Here is a 21,081-nt window from a genome sequence, read left to right on the forward strand (position 1 = left end):
GTCTTATATTTTAGATTCTTCAAAGTAGCCCCCCTTTGCTTTTTTATTAATAAGGGAACAAATTCCTCTAATTAACCCTGACAAAGCACACCTGTGAAGGTAAAACCATTTCAGGTGACTACCTCATGAAGCTCATTGAGAGAACACCAAGGGTTTGCAGAGTTATCAAAAAAAGCAAAGGGTGGCTACTTTGAATAATCTAAAATATAAGACATGTTTTCAGTTATTTCACACTTTTTTGTTAAGAACATAATTCCATGTGTGTTCATTCATAGTTTTGATGCCTTCAGTGAGAATCTACAATGTAAATAGTAATGAAAATAAAGAAACACATTGAATGAAAAGGTTTGTCCAAACTTTTGGCCTGTACTGTATGTAGCATGTCAATACGTACAATGGCGGGGCGGCCATTTTGTGCGTTTCGCCATCAAAACAGGAAGTGGGTGTAACTTGAGTGTACATTGTCCAATTGGCTCGAAGATTTTCAGTATTCATAAGAGTCCAACCCTGAGGACATCTATAGACAGATATTTACTCAAAGTCGTAGCGGCCCTTAGTAGCAACAGGAAGTAGACCTAAAAGTCAAGGTGCTATAATTTAACGAACTCCATCTAGAGATTTTTTCTGATCAACTTCAAATTACTTCAAATTTGGTGTGTGCCATTTCAACAAGTTATTAAAATCAAGACTTTTTGTCGAACGGTGTGGGCTTGGTGTGTCGGCCATTTTGAGTGTTTAGCGATGAACGAGAAAGTGGCTGTAACTAGAGTGTACATTGTCCATTCTGCTTGAAATTTCCCATGATCGACAAGAGTCCAGGCCTGAGGACATCTACAGGCCTATATTGACTTTTGGTCATAGCTCCCCCTGCTGGCAACAAGTTAAGTCATGGTGCTAAACTTTAAAAAACTTCTCCTACAGATTTCATCCGATTGTCTTCAAATTTGGTGTGTGCCATCTCAACACCTTGCAGATGAAAAGTTATTAAAAGCAAAACTTTTTGTCAAACGGTGTGGCCGTGGCATGGTGGCCATTTTGAGTGTTTAGCGATGAACGAGAAAGTGGCTGTAACTAGAGTGTACATTGTACGTTTTGCTAGAAATTTCCCATGATCAACAAAGGTCCAGGCCTGAAGACATCTACAGGCCAATATTGACTTTTGGTCATAGCGCCACCTGTTGGCAAAAGTAAATCAGCATTATATAACAAACATCCGATTTACACAAAACTTTGAATGTGTGGTCTACATGTGATACTTTAACCACGTCCACTTACTCAGGCCAAGCCCCCTTTCATAACTTTTGAAGTGTTTAAGGTAGAGTCTTGTGTGAGGTGAAGTTTTATAAGTCTGATTTTTTTTTTTTGGTGCAAGCAATTTTCTGCTTTTGAGAGCATGTAGGCTTTTAGTATGAATCCTATGCACTGTTTAGTAAATGAGACCCAGGTCATTGGGTGTTTATGTAACTATCACAACTAAAAGCTGGTCTCACATGTGCAGGTGCCTCTTGGCCTCCTCAATGTCCTTCTTGAGTTCTGGTGTGATGTTGAAATGTAGTCTCTGGGGTTCAGGAAGCGGCTCCAAGGGAGACTGCATTACCTGTGGCTTTTTCCTGTTTTCACACAAATGATACATGGGAGGGAACAGAAGGGAATTAAATGAAAAACCAAAGTCACCTAAAAATACACATAAACACTAACCAAGCACATCTGACAGCTAAAATACCAAGAGCAAAAAAAAAGATCTGAAATGATTGTGTCTTAATTGTGCACTTATTGCACTAAAAGCATTCTTTGGTCATGTATACAATGGGGGTACTGGTGCCTTTCACCTGCACGCATGCAGTACAGCGAGTCAAAAAAGTTTCCAGTTAACTTTGATGAAGTTAAAACACACAGTGAGGGGGTCAAAGTTTACGATGATAACAGCGATAACACCCAAAAAACAAGTGCAAGTCTATTTTAATGTCCACAGTGACATGGATACGCATTGCTAAGCCTCTGTCCTGATTGACACGTCGGCGTGTAGCCTGGGACCATAACTTACTGAATGATCACCCTGCTGTATGGAAAATACTTAATGTAGCGACTAAGACCCAAAATTCACAATTAAAATGTTTATTGAAGTAATAAATCAAGTAGTAGGTTAATTTTCTCATAATCTCTTTACACGCTTATTTTTTTCACCTGCTGGAAACTCCATACTTTGACCATTATGTTTTACAGTCTATGGTTAGACCTCAAGAAGGGTGAGCAACACTGAATGTAAACAGAAACTTTGTTCACGTCAAAATTCCACAGGGACACCTTTGAATAGTTCAGTATTGTAGACATATATATGTGTGATTGGACAAAGACAGAAATCCTTTCACCGGTCCATGCCACGGCAAGATGTTATGATTTTAAACTCTATGTGTACACTTGCCTAACTTTTTATTATGTGATTATTACAGCAAATCAAAACACCTACACTTACAAAAGAGAATATATTTGTGGTCTACTTACATTAGGTGTAGCAAACGTGCGCACATCTCCACAATGACTACACCATCAGCATTGACATTCGAGGTGTTAGTACCACATAACCCGTCTTCTCCAATAATTATCTGAAAAAATATTTAAACAAAAAACACAATTAGCATTACATCCCAACTTCTCATGAGTCTATTTTTGTATGTGCAACTATGTTGCTGAAGTTATTCTAACCAACGCTTAAGGAACAAGTTTAGATTTGTTCAGCAGTTGATTGGTGCTTTTATTGTACTGATTATTATTGACTATGATTACTGGTTAACCAAGATGGATCGGCCGATACAGCAGTACAACTGCATAGACTGGTGCGTTTATGCAGAGAAACAAGAGAGAGAGAAATGTATTCAACAATAAAAAGGTTTCTTCTGGCTGTCTCTTTTCAAATTTGTGATATCAGTCCCAAGTGCTCGTGCCAGAAAAAGACCCTCAGTGTTTTGTGTATAATTTTCCTTTGTGTTATATCACCTGCAGCCCCTTGTCAAACCAGCGGTTTCCACTGTTCCACTGACTGCCTCCTCCGTGCAGCATCGAGTCAGTGGCATTGTTGTCAAACGTCTCACCCGGGGGCATCGCTCCATCCAAACACACTGTGAAGATGCTGCTTTGGATAGCCAACACTGACTCTTTGTTGGTCTTATCTAATAATAATACAAATAATAACTTGTATAGCAGCTTTAAAACAGAGTTCACAATGTGCTTTGACAGACAAAGCAGGATATCCAGGGGTCAATATAACAACAGAGGGCTAAACAGTGGGGCTAAACGTCAGCAGGACAAAATTTGGGTAAATAAACAACATAGAAAAATAGATCTAGACAAAATAGAAATAAATAAAAAAACAAAGCAAATAAAAATAGTCAAAAAAGGGTAAAAGCATTTTGAATTCCAAGAACATATTAAGGCTCAAAAACTAAAACACTAAAAAAGTAACAAAACTGTCAAACTGTATGGTGAACTTAGTAGAATAATTAAATTTTGTTTTGTGTCTTTGTATTATAGAAGGTTATTTATCCCCATTTTATATATACTAGTACTACCCCAAAATTACTTCCAGAAGGACCCCAAAGCACTCAATATGCAACTCTATATGCACACTATATCCTACTACTGACTTACTTTGTACTTCTACTTCAGAGGAAAAAATTGTACTACTACATTTACCTGGCAGAGAATGTTGCAGATTCAAAATTTGGTCACAAAATATAACAATTAAAATATAGAGTAATCACAAACATTTTGCCTCCAGTAGTCTTGGACAGCATATGCCACCCAATCCGATATGTTATGAGAGCCATTTAGCAAAAATCTGCGTAAATCAACCACAATAATCGGACCGAGTATAGAGACGGACTCGCAATGGACTCAGAAAGACGGAGTCAGCCGGCTCAAAAATATGAGTGTGTTGCTGGGGGCGGAAGAAAAGGTGGAAGGCAATGAAAATAAAGAGTTTTACAGTAACCCTAACCCTAACTGCATTTTAGTGATTTTAGTGCTGTCTTTCATCAACAATACATCTTCTTGGTTAACAGAGCAGACATATTGCTGGAACGGACCAAAAAAAACAATGCAATACTGGTACTGGCTGCCCTTAAACACGGCACTGAACCCCCAACTGTGTATGGTCATACCTCTCGTTTTGACAGCTTATTATAGAATTTACGCGGTTTACACTCTGCCACAAGATCACCTTTCTTACTGTAGACAATAAGTTGATTTCACAGGTTCTCATAAATGAGCGCAGAGTTGTTCTCACCCTTGATGAGGTCGATGTAGGTTTTGCCCCAGATGTCACGATGCTCGGTGGCGAGGATGCCGATAGGCTCCGTGTTGTTCTCTAGTGAGGCGTTGCAGATCCTCTCCAGCTGAACACAGAGTTGATCAACTGTCAGCGGAGTCCCATCACTGTTGTACATGTCCAGCACAAAGAACTTAATCCAAAGGGATGAAAACACATGAAAGCAAGACTGGGTTACCAACTGAGCAAAGCTCAGGTGCCCCCCAGGGCCTCAGGGTGTCTGTGTGGAAATTACTTTGTGGTAATTTCATTTACAATCATTATTCGTAATTACAATTTGTAAATACTGCTAATGCTTGCTCTTGGGGGAATTACTGGAATTGTTGGGGCTTTGTAAATTACAGAGTGTGGTCTAGACCTACTGTATCTGTAAAGTGTCGAGATAACTTGTTATGATTTTATACTATAAATAAAATTGATTTGAATTGAAAAAAACTGAAGAGGAAAACTGTTCCTGTTGCAGAAACACAGTGGTCTGAAAGGAAAAGAGTTTAGCTGTTGCATGCAATTTAGGGAAATAGTTCAGATATCCTGGGGTCTTGTTCATGAGTGAGGCTAAGGGTGCTGACACACTAACCCGATAATCAACCGTTGGAAAGTCTGGCGAGGTCGGTGGCTCGAGTCTGTTCCGTGTGTTTCGTGCCGTCGTCCGTCTGAGGGGATGTCGGCCTTAATTTTGGCCGACCTGACGTGTTCAGTCGGAGACAGGGCAGTCGGGACTCACGTGTAAATGGCGAGCGGAATGAGCGTGACTATTCTCTCAAAATCTGATGAAATTCTTTTAAACTGACCTTTGTTGATCAGAAATGAAGACAGATTCAGCAACTGCATGGCCTATTTCTCGCTTAAAATGTTTTCAGAAACATGTTTCAGTGAACTATTTTAGTTCAATATGAGACCGTATTCTGAACAAGCCGCCATGACAGTCTAGTTTGAATTTCCAGAGAAAACAAACCCACGTTCGTCCAATCAGCTGCGGGTTTTGATTTGTTGGGCAACAATATAGATTAGCGCCGCCTGCTGTTATGGAGACGCATTACTTCTCGTCTCTTCGGTGTGTTTTGAGGCACTTTTTGGTCCAACTCGGGGAGACTGATCAGTCCGACTTACCCTTTTCTGCCAACTGTTGGCCATCTGGTTGGTCTGTAACCGCCTTTAGAGCATGAGGTTGACAGCTTGACTGGTGCACTGTTGGCAGCGATGCGAATGACTGTATTGGACTGTCAGGGTAAAGAGGGATGTAAGACTGAAGGTGAAGTAGCCTACTTGACTTAGTGGTGGATGTATGTTCCAACTCTCAACTATGGTCAGCAAGGTATGGTTGTGGGTAATAACAAAACCAATGGCATCAAATGATCTTTCTTTGCAGAGTGTCTTGACTCAGCCTCATACCTTTTTCACACCAATGACCAAGGTCTGACCAGGGATATCTGTCTTGCATTGGCAGCCCTTCCTCCATAGCCCTGCAAAGGAGGGTCTGGCTAGTCCACACAGCATTCCGGGATGGAAGAAAAACAAGCTCTGGTTTATTGGCATTTCTTCAAACCAATCACAATCGTCTTGGGCGGCACTAAGCACCAGATGCAGCCCCGGTGTTAATGCAAAATAGCCTCGGGAAGGAACGTTTTTGAACGTGTACATTTAAAAGTTGTTTTAGTCGTGCAACAGAAAACTCAAAAATAGTCTAGCTAGCTATGTGGATTTACATTGCAGAGATCTGAGAAGCAGGTAACCAGAGTCCTCAGAGTTTGACATCCAGCAGAATTTCCAACGGCAACAGAACAATCCCGGAAGTGGAACATTCTGCATATAGACTAATTTAGACAACCCATGAGCAATGCATACCAATTATCTCTCATGCTGGAAATGGCCAGGGGGGGTTACAGGTCTTGCTTAATGTCAAGATGTCATAATACAAAAAGTTCAAAAATGCTAACTTTGCATTAAAAGGTGTCATATCTTATTGAATGACACATAATGGCAGCCATGAACATTCATAAATACTCCTTCATGTCATGACAGGTGTCATGTCATGGTCATGGCAGAGTCATGTCAGTCTTATGCACAACCCCTTAAAGAAAGTGTTCTTTAAACTGTAGGATGTTACAACACTTAGAATTGTAATACTAAATCCCCTGAATTAGTAGAATGTGCTTCCAACAGCAGTATTTCCAACGTGATCTAGTTTGTTTTACTTTAATTTGCATTACTTAATACAGATTTTTATTTTCATGTACTCATCTTCACAAAATAAAAAGCATTTTCCAGATTAACACATAACTGAAATAATGCAAGGAATTATTTAAAAAAGAAAAACAATGTTGGACAACAACAAAACAAGCAAGTTATCCAGCCATATCATTGTCCCCAAATCAATATCAAGACTTTCACAAACAAATGATACGCTGTGTGTACTTTCGGCCGCAGCCTGAAGTAGCGAGTTGAACAACAAACAAGATGTCAGACCGAGTAAGTTCAGAGGGGCAGTGTAACTTAATTTGTGCAGCTTAGGTGTTAGCGAAAACCTCTGGTGTGCAACGGACAAGGCACAGAAGGACTAAACTAAGTGTTGGAAATAACTAGTGGTGGTACGAGACACCCAGCTCATGAGAAAAGAAGAGACATGTTATTGGGTTCACAAGATCGAGACGAGACAAGATTTTAACACTATTTTACAGAAAACTTCAATGAACAACAAAATGAAAAACGAGTGTGATGGTTGGGGTCGGCTGGCTGTGAGTTTTCTGCTTTGTTTACTATTCTCTGGTTTGTTTCTCGGTTGGTTTTCTCTCCTCCTCTGTTTTCCTATTTGCCTGCCTCTCTCTCTGTGCCTACTCTGCTCTCCCCCTCCCACTGCTGCTGCCAGCTGATTGAGCACACCTGGTTACCACCCCATCATCACCGTCTCCCGCTGCACACACCTGCCCCTCATCTACAATCAAGACCAGTATTTCTACCCTGGCTCAACAGACTATCTCTGCTTGATCATTGCTCCAGTCACTCTGGTGAAACACAAAGATGAACCTCTCTGAGATTCTCGTTGGTTTTTTTCTTGTCTGTTACCTGAACGCTCACTCACCTGTTGTGTCTCTCTTCCCCAGTCACCATCTACCATCTGCTACCGTCATCTCCAGTCAGCTGGCTTCACCGCACTGACCCCCTCCCTCGGCACCCTGCTTCAGGCTCTCCTCGCTCCCTCTGCTCTCCAGTCCCAGCCTCTCTCACTCGGCTACAGCTTCCCAGTGTTCCCCAGAGTACCCAGCCCCAGTGCCTCTCCCGCGGCTCCCTGGTCGAGGAGGTCCGGCGACTCGGCCAACCTGCTCCTCCCCCCCCGAGTCTCCCCATCCCTCCAGTAACCTTGCTCCGTCCACTCATTCCGATCGCCGCCCCATGGTAAATTCAGCCCTGCCCGTTCCCCTCGAGTCTCCGGTTTCTCCGCCTGACAAATTCTCCGGTGAGCTGGAAACGTGCAAGGGTTTCCTCGTGCAGTGTGCCCTGGTGTTCCAGGGGCAGCCAGTAACCTACCGCTCTGACGAGGCCAGGGTGTGTTTTGTCGCCGGGCTGCTCCGCGATCTCTTCTCCTCATACTCTGACTTTTCGGAGGAACTGAGGAGGGTGTTTGATCGCCCTGTGCAGGGGGCTGAAACCAATTCCCGTCTTTTGTATCTCCGTCAGGGTAATCGCAGTGTCGCGGAGTATTTGGTCGATTTCTGCATTCTGGCCACTAGATCAGGCTGGAACAGTCCGGCTCTCCGTCGCGTGTTCCTGAATGGGCTTAGCGAGCAGATGAAAGACCTGCTAGCCGCTAGGGACGAGCCGGGGAGCCTGGACAGCCTTATTGAAACCACAATTGACCTAGATAAACACATCCGGGAGAGGGGGAGAGAGAGCGCTCGCTTCGCCCTCTTCCCAGTCCTGCCCTCTGCCACCTCGGGCCTATGCTCCCTCGCTTTCCCAACCACGCTCAATCAGTCCTCCGGCACCCCCGTCTCCGCCCCCCCCTGAACCCATGCAATTGGGCCGCGCCCGTCTTTCTCCAGAAGAGCAAGAGCGCCATCGTCTGGCTGGATTCTGCATTTACTGTGGTAACCTCGGTCATTTCATTTCCTCCTGCCCTGTCCGGCCAAAAGAGTCGGCTAGCCAGTAGCTGTGGGAGCTTTGGCGAGCCAGACCTCTCCCAACCCTTGCCTCCTACTGGAGGTTTCCCTATTGTGGCAGGGGGGGACACTCCCTTTGGGAGCACTGGTAGATTCCCGCGCCGATGAAAACTTTTTTGGACATCGAAATCGCTCAACAGCTTTCCATCCCCCAAATTCCCCGCGACACGCCCCTTCACGCCACTAGCCTTAATGGTCAGTCGCTCACCTTTTGTACTGTAATCCCCTGCTCCAGCTCCTCACCTCCGGTAACCACCACGAGTCCCTGTCCTTTCACTTCATCCCCGCCTCACTCTCACCCATTGTTCTCGGACTCCCCTGGCTCATTACCCACAACCCCAATGTGGACTGGTCGTGGGGGAAGATCAGAAATTGGAGTCCAGCCTGCCATTCCTCATGCCTTTTGTCTGCCCGAGCCCCCGGTGCATCTCCTCTATCTCTCGCTCCTCCTGACCCGATTTGACTCTTGTCCCCCCTGAATACCACGACCTTGCCCAAGTGATCAGCAAAGACCAGGCTTTGTCCTTGCCCCCCCACCGCCCCTACGACTGCTCCATAGCCCTCCTCCCGGACGCTTATCAATTACCGGGGGGCCAGAGGGTGTGGCTCTCCTCCCAGGACCTCCTGCTTCAGCACTCCTCCAAGAAGGTTGCTCCCCAGTTTGTGGGCCCATACGAGGGCCCACAAACTGTCAACCTCACGTTCGTTTGAGAGGTAACTGACTAGCTTAGTCACTTGGCATTGCAACGCAGCCCACTATCGCCCTCTTGAGGCTAAATAGCTTTTGTGCAGCTAACACATAGCCTAGCTTCAATGAGCTAATGGCTAATCTGGACGTGACCGAGCAACTCTCTCTCTCTCTCTCTCTCTCTCAGACACACACACAGTGTCTCCCCACATGCTGGTTTGTTTTGTTGTAGATTGAAAAAGGTATATTGGTTTTAATTGAAGAATTATTGATCGGCAATTGATGATTTTGAAGTCAATAAATTCTACTATACTTTAATTAGCAGTTGTCTGTGATTATTTGTGTACTTATTGTAATAATTGCTGGTTGAACACAGGTCAGTGCTCAAATTCCCCCTTCCTTTTGTTCCTTTAAAGAATACCAGATAAATTAATCAAATTAATTAAGATCTGTATTTTAAAGGAATACCACCTAATGAGACTATTTCTGTTTGATTATTGGTCCCTGACTTTGCAGGGTGGTGCCCCATTTTGATTGTTTGTCAATTTGATAAAGTTATTAATAACCATATTCATAACTTTATTAATATTGATAAAACAACTTTGATAATTTGCCAATGATTGAATCTGTATCCTACGAATTCCCAACACAAGGAAGTAGGCTACTCTAGTATCAATTCATGACCATTATAGGACGAATATCTATATGAATATCTTTAAAAGTTAAAGTTAGGTTTTGCTGTTCACTTCCCAACTAATTTAACAGAGAAAGAGAGTGGTCTGCGCAAGACAGCGACACATCGAACTGCACGCTGCGGACGTGTGTGTGTCTCTTTAAAGAGAAGGTGAGAGAGAGAGAGTTAACGTTCCAACGCTGGGTTTTACAGGCAGCTTTTTTCTTTTGCCATCGCTCTGCAAAAGTTAACTCAGTCGTTTCAATCGTGGGACGAGATCTCGTCACACCTCTAGAAATAACAGATTCACAATTCTTTGGGGGTTTAAATGTAGGGCATCAATCTAGAATGCTAAACAGTCACTTTCACCAGAACTCGTAAGTTGGTGGCCTATATCACTTTTTAATAGAAACCCTACAGCCAATCAGAATTGAGTATTCACCCAGACCATGGTATAATTACGTGATGTTTCTCACCTGAGAGTTGTGTACAACAGTGATGTGTTTCTCTGCGTAGAACTCCAATGAATCTTTCTCCACACCAGGGACAATGCAGGATGACAGAATCCGCTCGTACTGCTTCATACACAGCAGCTTCCCTCTTATATATTCAACTGGTAGTGTACCACTGCAAACATACAAACATAATTCACTGTGACATACAATTCTGGCCATTGATGACCATGAACCTGCCACATCCAGTGGCTGTTCAGGATCACTTTGAATAATGTAGCTCTGCTTCTATCTTTAACGTAAGTTTAGTCTCTTCACCTACATAACAAGAGGAAATTAGGAGGCCTACACCAGATACAATGTAGCACTGATATAGTCAGCTTACCGCTCACTTTAACATGATAAAGCGTTTGATCCACACACAATATGTTTTAATAAAGTTTGAATTAAAACAAACTTTTGCCACAATCATTGTGCTCCATAAGATGTGTTCAGCTTGAGCCATGTCTTTTCTATGAATAATCTTACACATAGATTTTGGTGCAAAATACAAATACTAAAGCTGATCTAACCACAGATGATAGAGTTCCTAAAAGACAGAGCAAATGTCTGAACTTGGTTGAACTTCTACAAGTTCAACTTAAGTTGAGATCCAAACTCCCTTTAATGCCATTCGTATCATATTTGATACTAGACGTTCAGTGACTATGTCATCTACATGATATACTTTCCTGAAAAACCTGTTGTATGAAAATGGTAAATGTTACATGTTTCTGCCCCCTGGTGGATTATCAATGCACTGCAGCCAGTATTGGTAAATTTCAGGCTTTTAATAGAAAATCAGAAATGGCTGCCCTGATTCACTGACCTTTAAATTTTTAGCATGCAAATCTTTAATAATTTAAATAAAAATTACAGTAAGAATAACATTTATATTGTTAAAAATACTTCAATATCAATATTATATTGATTGCAGCAACTTATAATGAATTAATTTATATTTTGTAGCTTACTCCATAGTAAAATCGTGTTGAGAATGTATGTATAAAATGCGATTTGTATTTATATTTGTATTTTGCTGTTTGTATTTATTTTCATATTCATATTTTAGGCTAGCGTGAAGTTAGTGGTATCACATTAATCTAGATGATTTAAGGAATCCAGTGGAACCAAGCTTGGATGGAGGAAAAGTAATGCTCCAAAGTTTGTCTACATTTTGGCGAAAGAGCAACTGGGATATCCATTGCCAGATATTTAAATGAAAATGGGTTTTATGGGAACCCTTTATGCAAATGCCCATTTTTCTCATACAGTACAAATGTGTTGTTTCCATCTATTCTATAAGGGTTTGTTTGAATATGTCAGCATACTGCGGTCCCTAAACAGTCTTGGAGTTGCATAAATCACATCTGACTGGAAAGCTGAGACTCTTGTGGATTCAATGAGCTCAATCATATTCATATGTGATGATGCTATTCCCCAAAAGAGCCATTTCATTGTAGTAAGACCATTCACTGTAAAATAAGCTGTTGTGACCTTGAGGATAATCATAGACCAATGAAACTGTACATCCACAATCTAGAGACCGATGGCATCCAGAGGATGTTTGGCTTTCCTAATTTGTTTTTGTGTGTATTTTCAGATAGCAAGACAGTACAGTGTTCAAGATGCCCATAGAATGATTATGGATGGCAATTCAAGTGAAATGGAGCAGTTGATAATGCTATAAAAAATGTCTTTGTTTCTAAAAACAATGACATGTTTTGTGAATAATTTGGATAAATGCCTGATGTTTCAAAGATGATAGAAAAATATCATATCATGTATTCAAAATATTCTTTAAAAATATTGTTTTACATTTTATCAAAATGTCCGAAAAAACTTTAATTGAAAAAATTTGAATTTTCTGGGCAGAATTTAATTGATGGTTCAGGCTTTAGAGAAAAAAAAAATCACCATTCAAATTCTTCATAGAACTGATTTCATATCTCTGGCTTTACATCATTTTAATAAGCATATCACCGTTTTCAGGCAGCAGTTGAAACCTCTGACCGTTCTTAATGTTAATTTGTAATTTAACTGCTTCTTCTGCCAAAAACAACATCAGCTTTAGTAAATATTACGGTTCAATTTTGAGCTGCACAATAATCATTAATTATAACATTGTGTGAACCAATAAATTATGACGGAAAAATAATCAGTGAGGATTAGAACATTTTAAGCATAGTACTCACTTGTCGATCATTGTCTTCATTTCCAACACAGCCGTAATTAGTTGGGCAGCACACCTGACCAAAAAAAAAACCTTGTTATTCATTTTAATGTTCGAAAACAAACTTTCATAAAGGAATGGTCAACGTTACAGAGGCTTAGATATCCTGACTTTTTGACCCTCGTATACGTCAACCTCTTAAAACCCAAAATTTGAAGTCTTTGAAAAGTTACATGCAGAGCCACAAAAGACATTATACAACAGTATGACTCCTCTTGACAACTGATTTGGGGTTACTGTCTTTTAATAATTTGTCATTATTGATTTGTCTAAAGTTGTTGAAGAGTTCATGTTGCGACTGTTTTACAATATAATAATCACAAGCTTTTGATTGAGTTGATCACAGTTATTTATTTAGGACACTTGAGGCTTTTGGTTATACTTATTTGTTATTTTGTAAGAAGTTTAGTGTAATAAAATTGTTCATGAATTTTGAGTTTATACTTTATCAATTGTTAATTGTTTAGTAAACCATCTATACATATTAGTTGGCTTTTATAAAGTTGCATCTAATGCTAAAATGATTAGTTAATAATTAAAGTGGTTTATAAAGCATCATCTAACATTCATTTGGCCCCATTCAATCTTTCTTTTGGTGATCTATGAAAGGTACTTTTTGTACACCGATATCTGTCTAAATCATGTTAATAGATGCTTTAGAAACTATTTGTTAACCATTGACAAGGTATTCTAGTCATCAGATGCAACTTAACAATAGCCAACTGTATAATTGGTATTAACAAATTATTTCTTTGAGGTTTACAAAACATTTGGTAATCATTAACAAATGCTTAATATGATACATAAAATTATATTTATGTGTGCAACAATAAACTGTTAAAATAACATAACAATAACATTATAGCTCTAAAAATTTGTAAACATGAATAATTATCATTTAATTGTTTAACTGTAAAATAACTATGAACTGAAATTTAATTAAATATCAATTCACCCTTAATTAGTGATGGTTACATATTATAAATTGTCACTGACATTTCTTCTACTATTTTGTTAGAAGTGGATGGTGAACAGAGAGGCATCCGACAGGGTTGTCCCTCATCAAGGATGCTATACTCTCTGGCCATTGAGCCTCAATCAACTCAGAAAGGGTCAAAGGGTTAACCTTTTCAGAAAGTATAAATTCAGCTTGTCAGGATATGCTGACGATGTTAAAGTTTTCATCACAGGTCAAACAAATAGACAAAACCGAAGCAGGCATAATATGAATGGGCATCCACTGCAAAGAGGACCGAGTGCGAGGGGTTTGTACTGGGACGGTGGAGATATGAAAAGAGCCACCAAAACTACCAGCTGGACTGCAGTGGAGCAGACAGGGGATACAGTGCTTAGGTTTTTCTCCTAAAAAAAAACTGGATAGGGTTAATAGAAATAGTTGGTGCCCGTCTACATGGGCTGGATGGTTCAGCCTCAGTTGTCCTACATGGGGAGCGTTCTTTAACCCTAGTCTCGCATTGCCAGACCTTCCTCAACAGTGCTGCGGAGGAGGGTCTGGCTGTGTGTGTGTGTGTGTGTGTGTGTGTGTGTGTGTGTGTGTGTGTGTGTGTTTACCTTAATTGTCCCTTTTTATCTCTGAAATCCATTCGTGGAAAAATCACCCCAGACCAATTTAAGAGGGACGTACGTTTGATGAGATTATCAGCGTCCACATAAAAATCTGATAACTACAAAGAGTAACAAGTATAAGTGACACAAAGATACAAACAGACAGACATTTTTTCATCCCCTGCAGGGTGGCACAAAGTGTACAAAACCAGTACTGAACATGCACTTTGACAAATAGTATGGCTACAGAATTCATGGTTTGAATTTATAGTGACAATCCTTTAGGTTTATTTCTGGTTATGAATTTGGTGACACCTGCAGTTACTGGTGGCAACATTTTATTGATACAAGTCCCAGAATTGTATTGAGTTTAAATCTGCTATGTAAATAAAATGACCAAATAACATTTCACTTTATTATAACTACAGTGTCAAATAGTTATCTAGTCAGCTATGTGATGAAAACAATAGGTTTTACATTAAATGTAAAATCCCCCTAAATACTTTTTAGTACTGTCACTGTGGCTTTAGGTTTGAGATTATTGAGTGTGATGACATATTTAAGAAAGACTCAACTTTAGAAATACAGATCAGGGACTATTATTGATCACATGTGATTTATTTTGTAGCCGGCCAAAGGAACAGGAGGCAACTTGTTTTCATTCAATGTGATGATGATTGTATTGTAAAACCACTACTGGCTGTAACTGCAGTGTTACATCTACAACATCATGTTCGTCTGCAACTATGAGCAGGTGCAGCTGCCACTTTGACCCCACCCTTTCTCTCCATACCATCCCTCTCTTTCTGGCTCAAACCTCTCTCTCTCTCTCTAGGCCATCCCTCTCTTTGTTGGCTCAACCCTCTCTCTCTCCACTCCATCCCTCTCTTTCTGGTTCAACCCTCTGTTTTATTTAGCACTACATCGCAATAGACCCAATTTTTCTAAGAAAGGAGTGGTTTGAATGTGGTCAAGATATACGTTATGAAATAAGAATTATTTAGTCATGGTAATCATGATTTAACTTCTAAACTTGGAGATCTTATAGAAATCCCACCCCACACTGTGTCTATGAGCTCTCCATCACTGGCAGAATGTGTTTGAATCCAGAAGATGAGTGCACTATGAGCTGCTCATTCAGTAAACCAGGAGCCAAATAACTGCAGAATCTGCGAGCATGTCACCCCCATTGTGTCCGTGAAAGTGTCTACAGCTGTTGGTGTAGTTGTTGAGCTCACCCAGTTCTCAGTGTTGTCTGCTTTCCTCTCCAGGCCTCTCTGCAGTCTTTCACCAACACCTCCTGCTTTCAGAAACACTTCCACCAGCTCTTTTGTTCGCCTCAGCTCGTCCGGCTCCACCATGGGCTCCACGTAGCTCAGGTAGAGCTCACAGGTCTGCTGCAAAGGGGGGACAGGCATCTTGGGCAGTTCTTTCTGCTGGCTCATGTTTCTTCCAGCAACCAGAGTCGATGATACAGGTTTCACCAACTGCCAGGGCTTCACCATCCCCACCTTTACCTGAAGGACACAACAATGTACTCAAATACAAGCATGTTGTAACTTATGACAGCTGTTTCAACTTGACTAGATACCAGTAAGTCCTTATTGTATTACAATATATTCTGCAAGAAGAAGACCTGGATTAAAGGGTAATTTCGTGTTTTTTTCCATGCATCGATGTCTAAGTAATGATGTGAATTAAAATCTCTGAAATTGGCAACCGTCAGCGGTGAAACGGGATGCAATGTAACCATATACAGTAGGGTAAATGTGCAGCATCAATTTCGTCCCTAAAAGTGATGTTTTTGCCACTGACAGGCTCAAAATTGGAAATGTAGAAGTTACGCACTCAGCTTTAACATAACAGTTAAAGGGGTATAGACCCAGTACAATAATTAAAAACAAAATATAAAAAATATTTTTTGCCAGAATTTAAGACATACAAATATAGGGTAACAAACCTTAGTTGTATGCAAGGATAAATCAATTTACCCACATGATTTAGTCTAGCTAATGTAATTCAATAAGGTGTTGTTACTTACCAGAGCTCTGCTGCAAATTCTCAACATTGTGCTTTCAGAGAAACCCCCACAGACTGAAGTCAGACACTATTAAATATGTTTACGGGATACAGGTGGATAATGTCTTTAAAAGAAAAGCTTCTGGTATATGAGAGGAGTTGGTAACAATGGCTCTGCTGCCAGCTCAACTATCTAGAGACTATCTGACATCAACGGAATATAAAGGTAGGTTAACGCCAGTGGACTCAGGAAGATGTTAATCACTCAGTCTAACCACACCCACACAGTCCTGGAAAAGGTCCAATCACCAATGAACACCTGTGTGTGTGTGTGTGTCTAGGGCCTTTAATGTAATTTAATGACTGTAATGATGTCACAAACTGTCACATTGAGTAAATTTGTCTATCAACATGTCTTAGCTTGCAATGTTTTTTCTGACAGGGATGAGAGGTAAGCAAAGACTCACACCCTACTCTATGCCCCTGTGGGCTGTTTCACAAAAGCAGAGTTTATGAATCCAGGATATCCGATAATGCGAGGCTTGACCTCGTCTAATCTGTGCAGCCTGGCTTGGTGTGTTTCACGAAGGCCAAGCCAGGCTGAGGAGGAGCGACTACGAGTTAAGAGGTAAGAAATAAAAGGCAAAGTAACAATAAATGTGTTTGTATTTTTGTTTGCAAATGTAGCTGATGCAGCGACAGGCTGGGGCAGGAGAAGGAGGAGCAGGAGGAGGGCCAGCATTGAGAACTTTGTAAGTGTGCAGACAGTTTATTAAAAAGATAGTTTAGAAAGACAGTAGCGTTCTCGTATACAGGCGGCCACCATCTTGGGAACACAGTAATGACCAGTTGAACGACAAACGGCGTGCAACCAGAAACATAGCTCAAACACAGCGTTCGTGATTCGACTGCTCATGACTGGTTTTCAAGATGGCACCAACATGTAAACATGAATACTACTGTCTTTATAATCTATCTTTTTAATGAACTTTTTGTACACTTATAAAGTTCTCAATGCTTCGGTTTGCATGTAGGGACCCTCATTATGCTTCCAGTTGAAGTGTGGTGATATTTTGAGCCTTGTTAGTGGTATAAAATAGCAATTTGTTTTTCCACTTTCCAAGTGCCTTGAATACTAGCCTTGTAAGCTAATCAGCGGTTTGCGCTAGCTTGTTTCAAGGTACAAACACATTTGATTAGCATGAAAACATGTCCCAGAGAATGCTCGACTCGGTTATGTTATTTGTGGTGGAAGTTTTCCTTGAAGCAGCAGCGTTTAGTAATATCAATGATCAAAATGAAAACGAATAACGACTGTTTGAGAATTAATCCAAAGTCTGGTCTTTGAGTATTTATTTACATTTGCAAATGCAGAGAAAACTGTTTCACAAGTACCACGGCACATCTGAAAGGGTCTTCTAACTTAAAGTCTAAACATCCACACTTCATATAGTGAAAACCTCTGTTAAGCCACCCCTCTAAACGTATCTTCTAGCATGCTCATAGTTGAAAAGAGGACATCATTAACAGTCAAACCATTGTCTCTCCTTCCCCTCTGCTCTCCGTTCCTAACATTAGCCTAAACAATCTCAGGAGACAGAAACCTACGTAGTTCTCACTGTCGTAAACGTCATCGGCCTTCTCCACTTCTATCTAAGCAAAAAGTCAACAATGTGAGGAGCTTCAAGCTAGTAAAACTAAATAACTCTCTAGGCTATAGCTGACGGCTGTAACTGTTTCCCTCTCTGGTGCTTTAAAAGTCTACAGGAAGGAACAGGATTATGTGGAGGTTTAAAACAATCTTTAAACAAATGGTTAATATCATTAAACAAATGGTTAAAATAAAATTTGCCACCACATATTAACCCCTAGGTTCGTTTTAGGCCAGAATTATCCTTTAAAAGCCAAAGGCAGAAATGCTGTCTGACACTAGACAAGTTCATTTTCACATTGACAATTCAGTAATTATATATGTATTTATCTATTTTAAATACAAAGGCCTGGCATCATATTCATCTTATCACTAACAAGTTGACGACCTCTTGAAAGAGCAGCACGTCTCAGTTTAATGTCGAGTTATTATTTTCTACTGATCAAAAATATTTAAATGATTGTGAGAATAAAGAAAGAAAGATTAATATTGTCTGGCGTGAATTTTCACAGAGCTCTTAAAGCTGTTTATCAAGAGTATTATTAAGTATAGGCAAGTAAGGCATAAAAATAACAGTCCTTTACATGTATCTCCCCATAAAGTGAGTAGCGAGCAGTGAATGAGTGAGTGATATCAGACACAGTACAGTCATGGCACAGAATGAAAACCTAATGTGCAGCGGGAAAGCAACCTGTGGTTGAAGCTGCTCTGTCAAGTGGATTAATAAAATGTTAACTGCTATAAAAGGCTGCAGTCTGAACTTATTTTTCACCTTAACAATGTGGTGTTTAATCACATACACTCTGTCACTATTCCATCAAGTTAAAGCAATTCAATTATTTGATGGAAAAGGTTATGATGATCAGGCAGGCAGAGATTATATGGCACAGGAAAAGCAGGTTAGAAGCAAATCAGTGAAAATACGGGAGGAAATAAACTGGAATGCACAATTCTAGTGACTGCGCTGTGCCACTACCACTGTAGCTGAGACGAGGATGTGGCCATCAGTGAGTGGTTGCTACGGTGCAGCGTTGATTAGTGGATGGGTTGCAGGTGTGCAGCTGGGAGCAGGTGAACCAGGTTGGCAGCAATCAGGAGCCGGGAGAGTGAGGGAAGCTCCAAATGTAGCTAAACAGGCTAGAAATAGGCAATGCAGTAACAGAATCATCATACAGTATTTGATCAGAACTGCGTAGTTTGACAGCTTGATTGGAGTTTTGTGAGCCTGTTGCATTGTGCTGGACGCAGTATGCCAGTGATGTTCGGTAACTACGTTCGGTAAGCATGACACTCCTTTCATTTTCAGAAAAGTTGATTTGTTCGTCATGAGTAACGGTGGAGTATCTTGGTAACTTTCTAGTAGCGGAACACCGTGCAACACTACTACTGTTGATGTTGCGGTTCAGAGTGACCAAGATTAGTTAGTTATTTATTAGCATTAACACTGCTATCAAGTCTGGTTACGTGACCTGTTTATTTTTTTTAAATAATATCTGGGCTGGCAGTAGCTCAGTCTGTAGGGACTTGAGTTGGGAATCGGAGGGTCGCTGGTTCAAGTCCCGGTACGGACCAAAGTACAGAGAATGGATGCCAGTTCACCTCCTGGGCACTCCAGGTGCCATTGGGCGATGCACTGTACCCCCGCCCAACTGCCCAGGGTGCTGGTCCAGCACTGGCAGCCCACTCACTCTGACATCTATCCATTTGTGCACGAATAGGTCCTGATCATGTCTGTGTGTATTTCAGGCCAGTGTGTAGTGATTTCCAAATTCTATATTGTAATTTCACCACTAAATCAATAAACAGGCTTTTAAAATTTTGTATTAGATAGTGATTGTATTAGACAAGAAGTCAGGGGGAGAGGGGGGATGACACGCAGCAAAGGGCCGCAGGTCGGATTCGCACAAAGTTAAATGCTAAAAAAAATTCAAAAATATACATATAAAAATACACAAATAATACATAAATAAAGACTTTCTTACCGTTAATAAAACATCTACTTTTGTCTAGTGATGGGACGTTTGATACCAAGGCACCGAAGTTAGTATCACTCCCACAAAGCACACTGGTTCGAAACCGTGGTGCAGCTTGTATCAAATTGAAATAAGCATGTGAAATAAGCATTCTGAAACTCCAGAAGGGTTTGCTGGATTCAAATTCTTGATACCCCATATATACACCTTGAGAAGTTTTGTTGTGTTTCATCGAGTAGACTGGCCTATTTCAGAGCCTGTTTATTCGAAATACAACGTGGACATACGTAAGGAAGCATTCAAGGGTGTGGGAACATTTTGACATATTATCCGCGAATAAGGTAAACGGCTACGTGTTATGGACTGTTGTATTATTAGGCCTATTCATTATTATTATTATTATTATTATTATTATTATTATTATTATTATTATTATTATTAGCGTCATTGTCATTCAGACATTATCTGCTTAACAAAGTAGCCTAGATGCATTAACTACCTAGTAATTCAGATCAAGTAGGCTATTCTAACAGGACAGTCCAGGTTTTTATTTCGAAACAGTCATACTCATGGCATTATTTTAAGGTTCGGTGTTTACTGTGCCCAGAAGAACTGTCATACAACAATATTTCTTCAGTGTTGAGGCACCTCCGTACAAAACCAACCCGTTCTCACTCCGAACTCATTAAATACGGATGTGTTTGTAGCGTACTGGGGAGAGCAGTAGCTACACGGGGTTTGAAGATGATGTAACACTAAGAGACTACGGTAGCGAGTAGTATGTAAGGCTGAAATTCCACATGGGGAGGTTGGTTGGGGTGGTGGATGAGTCAAACGCAGGACTTTCACCCAGGAGGCCGGGTTTCGTGACCCGCGTGTCACAGTTCTTAAAGTCACTTTCTTCTTTTCCTAAACCCAACCGTCCCGTTGTTCACGCGTGTCATGGAAACGTAAACCCACCCACGACCTTTTCCTTAACATCCAAAACGTGTTATATGACGCTAAAGGAGACTTTTAGCGTCAAAAACAACAACAAACGCACCTGACCAAGCGTGTGTATTTTACGAGATGGGAGTGAGAACCTGTTGAAACACGAAGCTGCGGCAGCTGCAACATCCAATGCTCCACCCAGCCACAACATTCAAGGCAATGTTAATTCCGGTCCTTCGTTTGGTTTGTTTTATTTTGTTTCATTATTGTGATCATTATTATACAACACAGAACCTACTAATATTGTCTCACCCCACCAGGAAGGAACACGCACCAAACTGGGTGAAAGGATATCACTAGCAATCCTCACTCCTTG

The 21,081-nt window shown here is 40.8% G+C and overlaps 1 protein-coding gene across 1 annotated transcript; it reads right to left on the minus strand.

Moving 5' to 3' along the window:
- Positions 1 to 1,486: 1,486 nt before the first annotated feature.
- LOC114550670 (carnitine O-acetyltransferase-like) lies at positions 1,487 to 16,200 on the minus strand. The gene is made up of 9 exons (XM_028571429.1): positions 16,174 to 16,200; positions 15,371 to 15,649; positions 14,139 to 14,251; positions 12,529 to 12,582; positions 10,319 to 10,469; positions 4,283 to 4,457; positions 2,995 to 3,167; positions 2,503 to 2,603; positions 1,487 to 1,610 (listed from the first exon to the last, which is right to left on the minus strand). The coding sequence occupies exons 1-9, from the start codon at positions 16,198 to 16,200 to the stop codon at positions 1,487 to 1,489; spliced, it is 1,197 nt and encodes a 398-aa protein (XP_028427230.1).
- Positions 16,201 to 21,081: the final 4,881 nt, after the last annotated feature.

This window comes from Perca flavescens, chromosome 24 (assembly GCF_004354835.1).
Source record: "Perca flavescens isolate YP-PL-M2 chromosome 24, PFLA_1.0, whole genome shotgun sequence".
In the NCBI taxonomy this organism is placed as follows: Eukaryota; Metazoa; Chordata; class Actinopteri; order Perciformes; family Percidae; genus Perca; species Perca flavescens.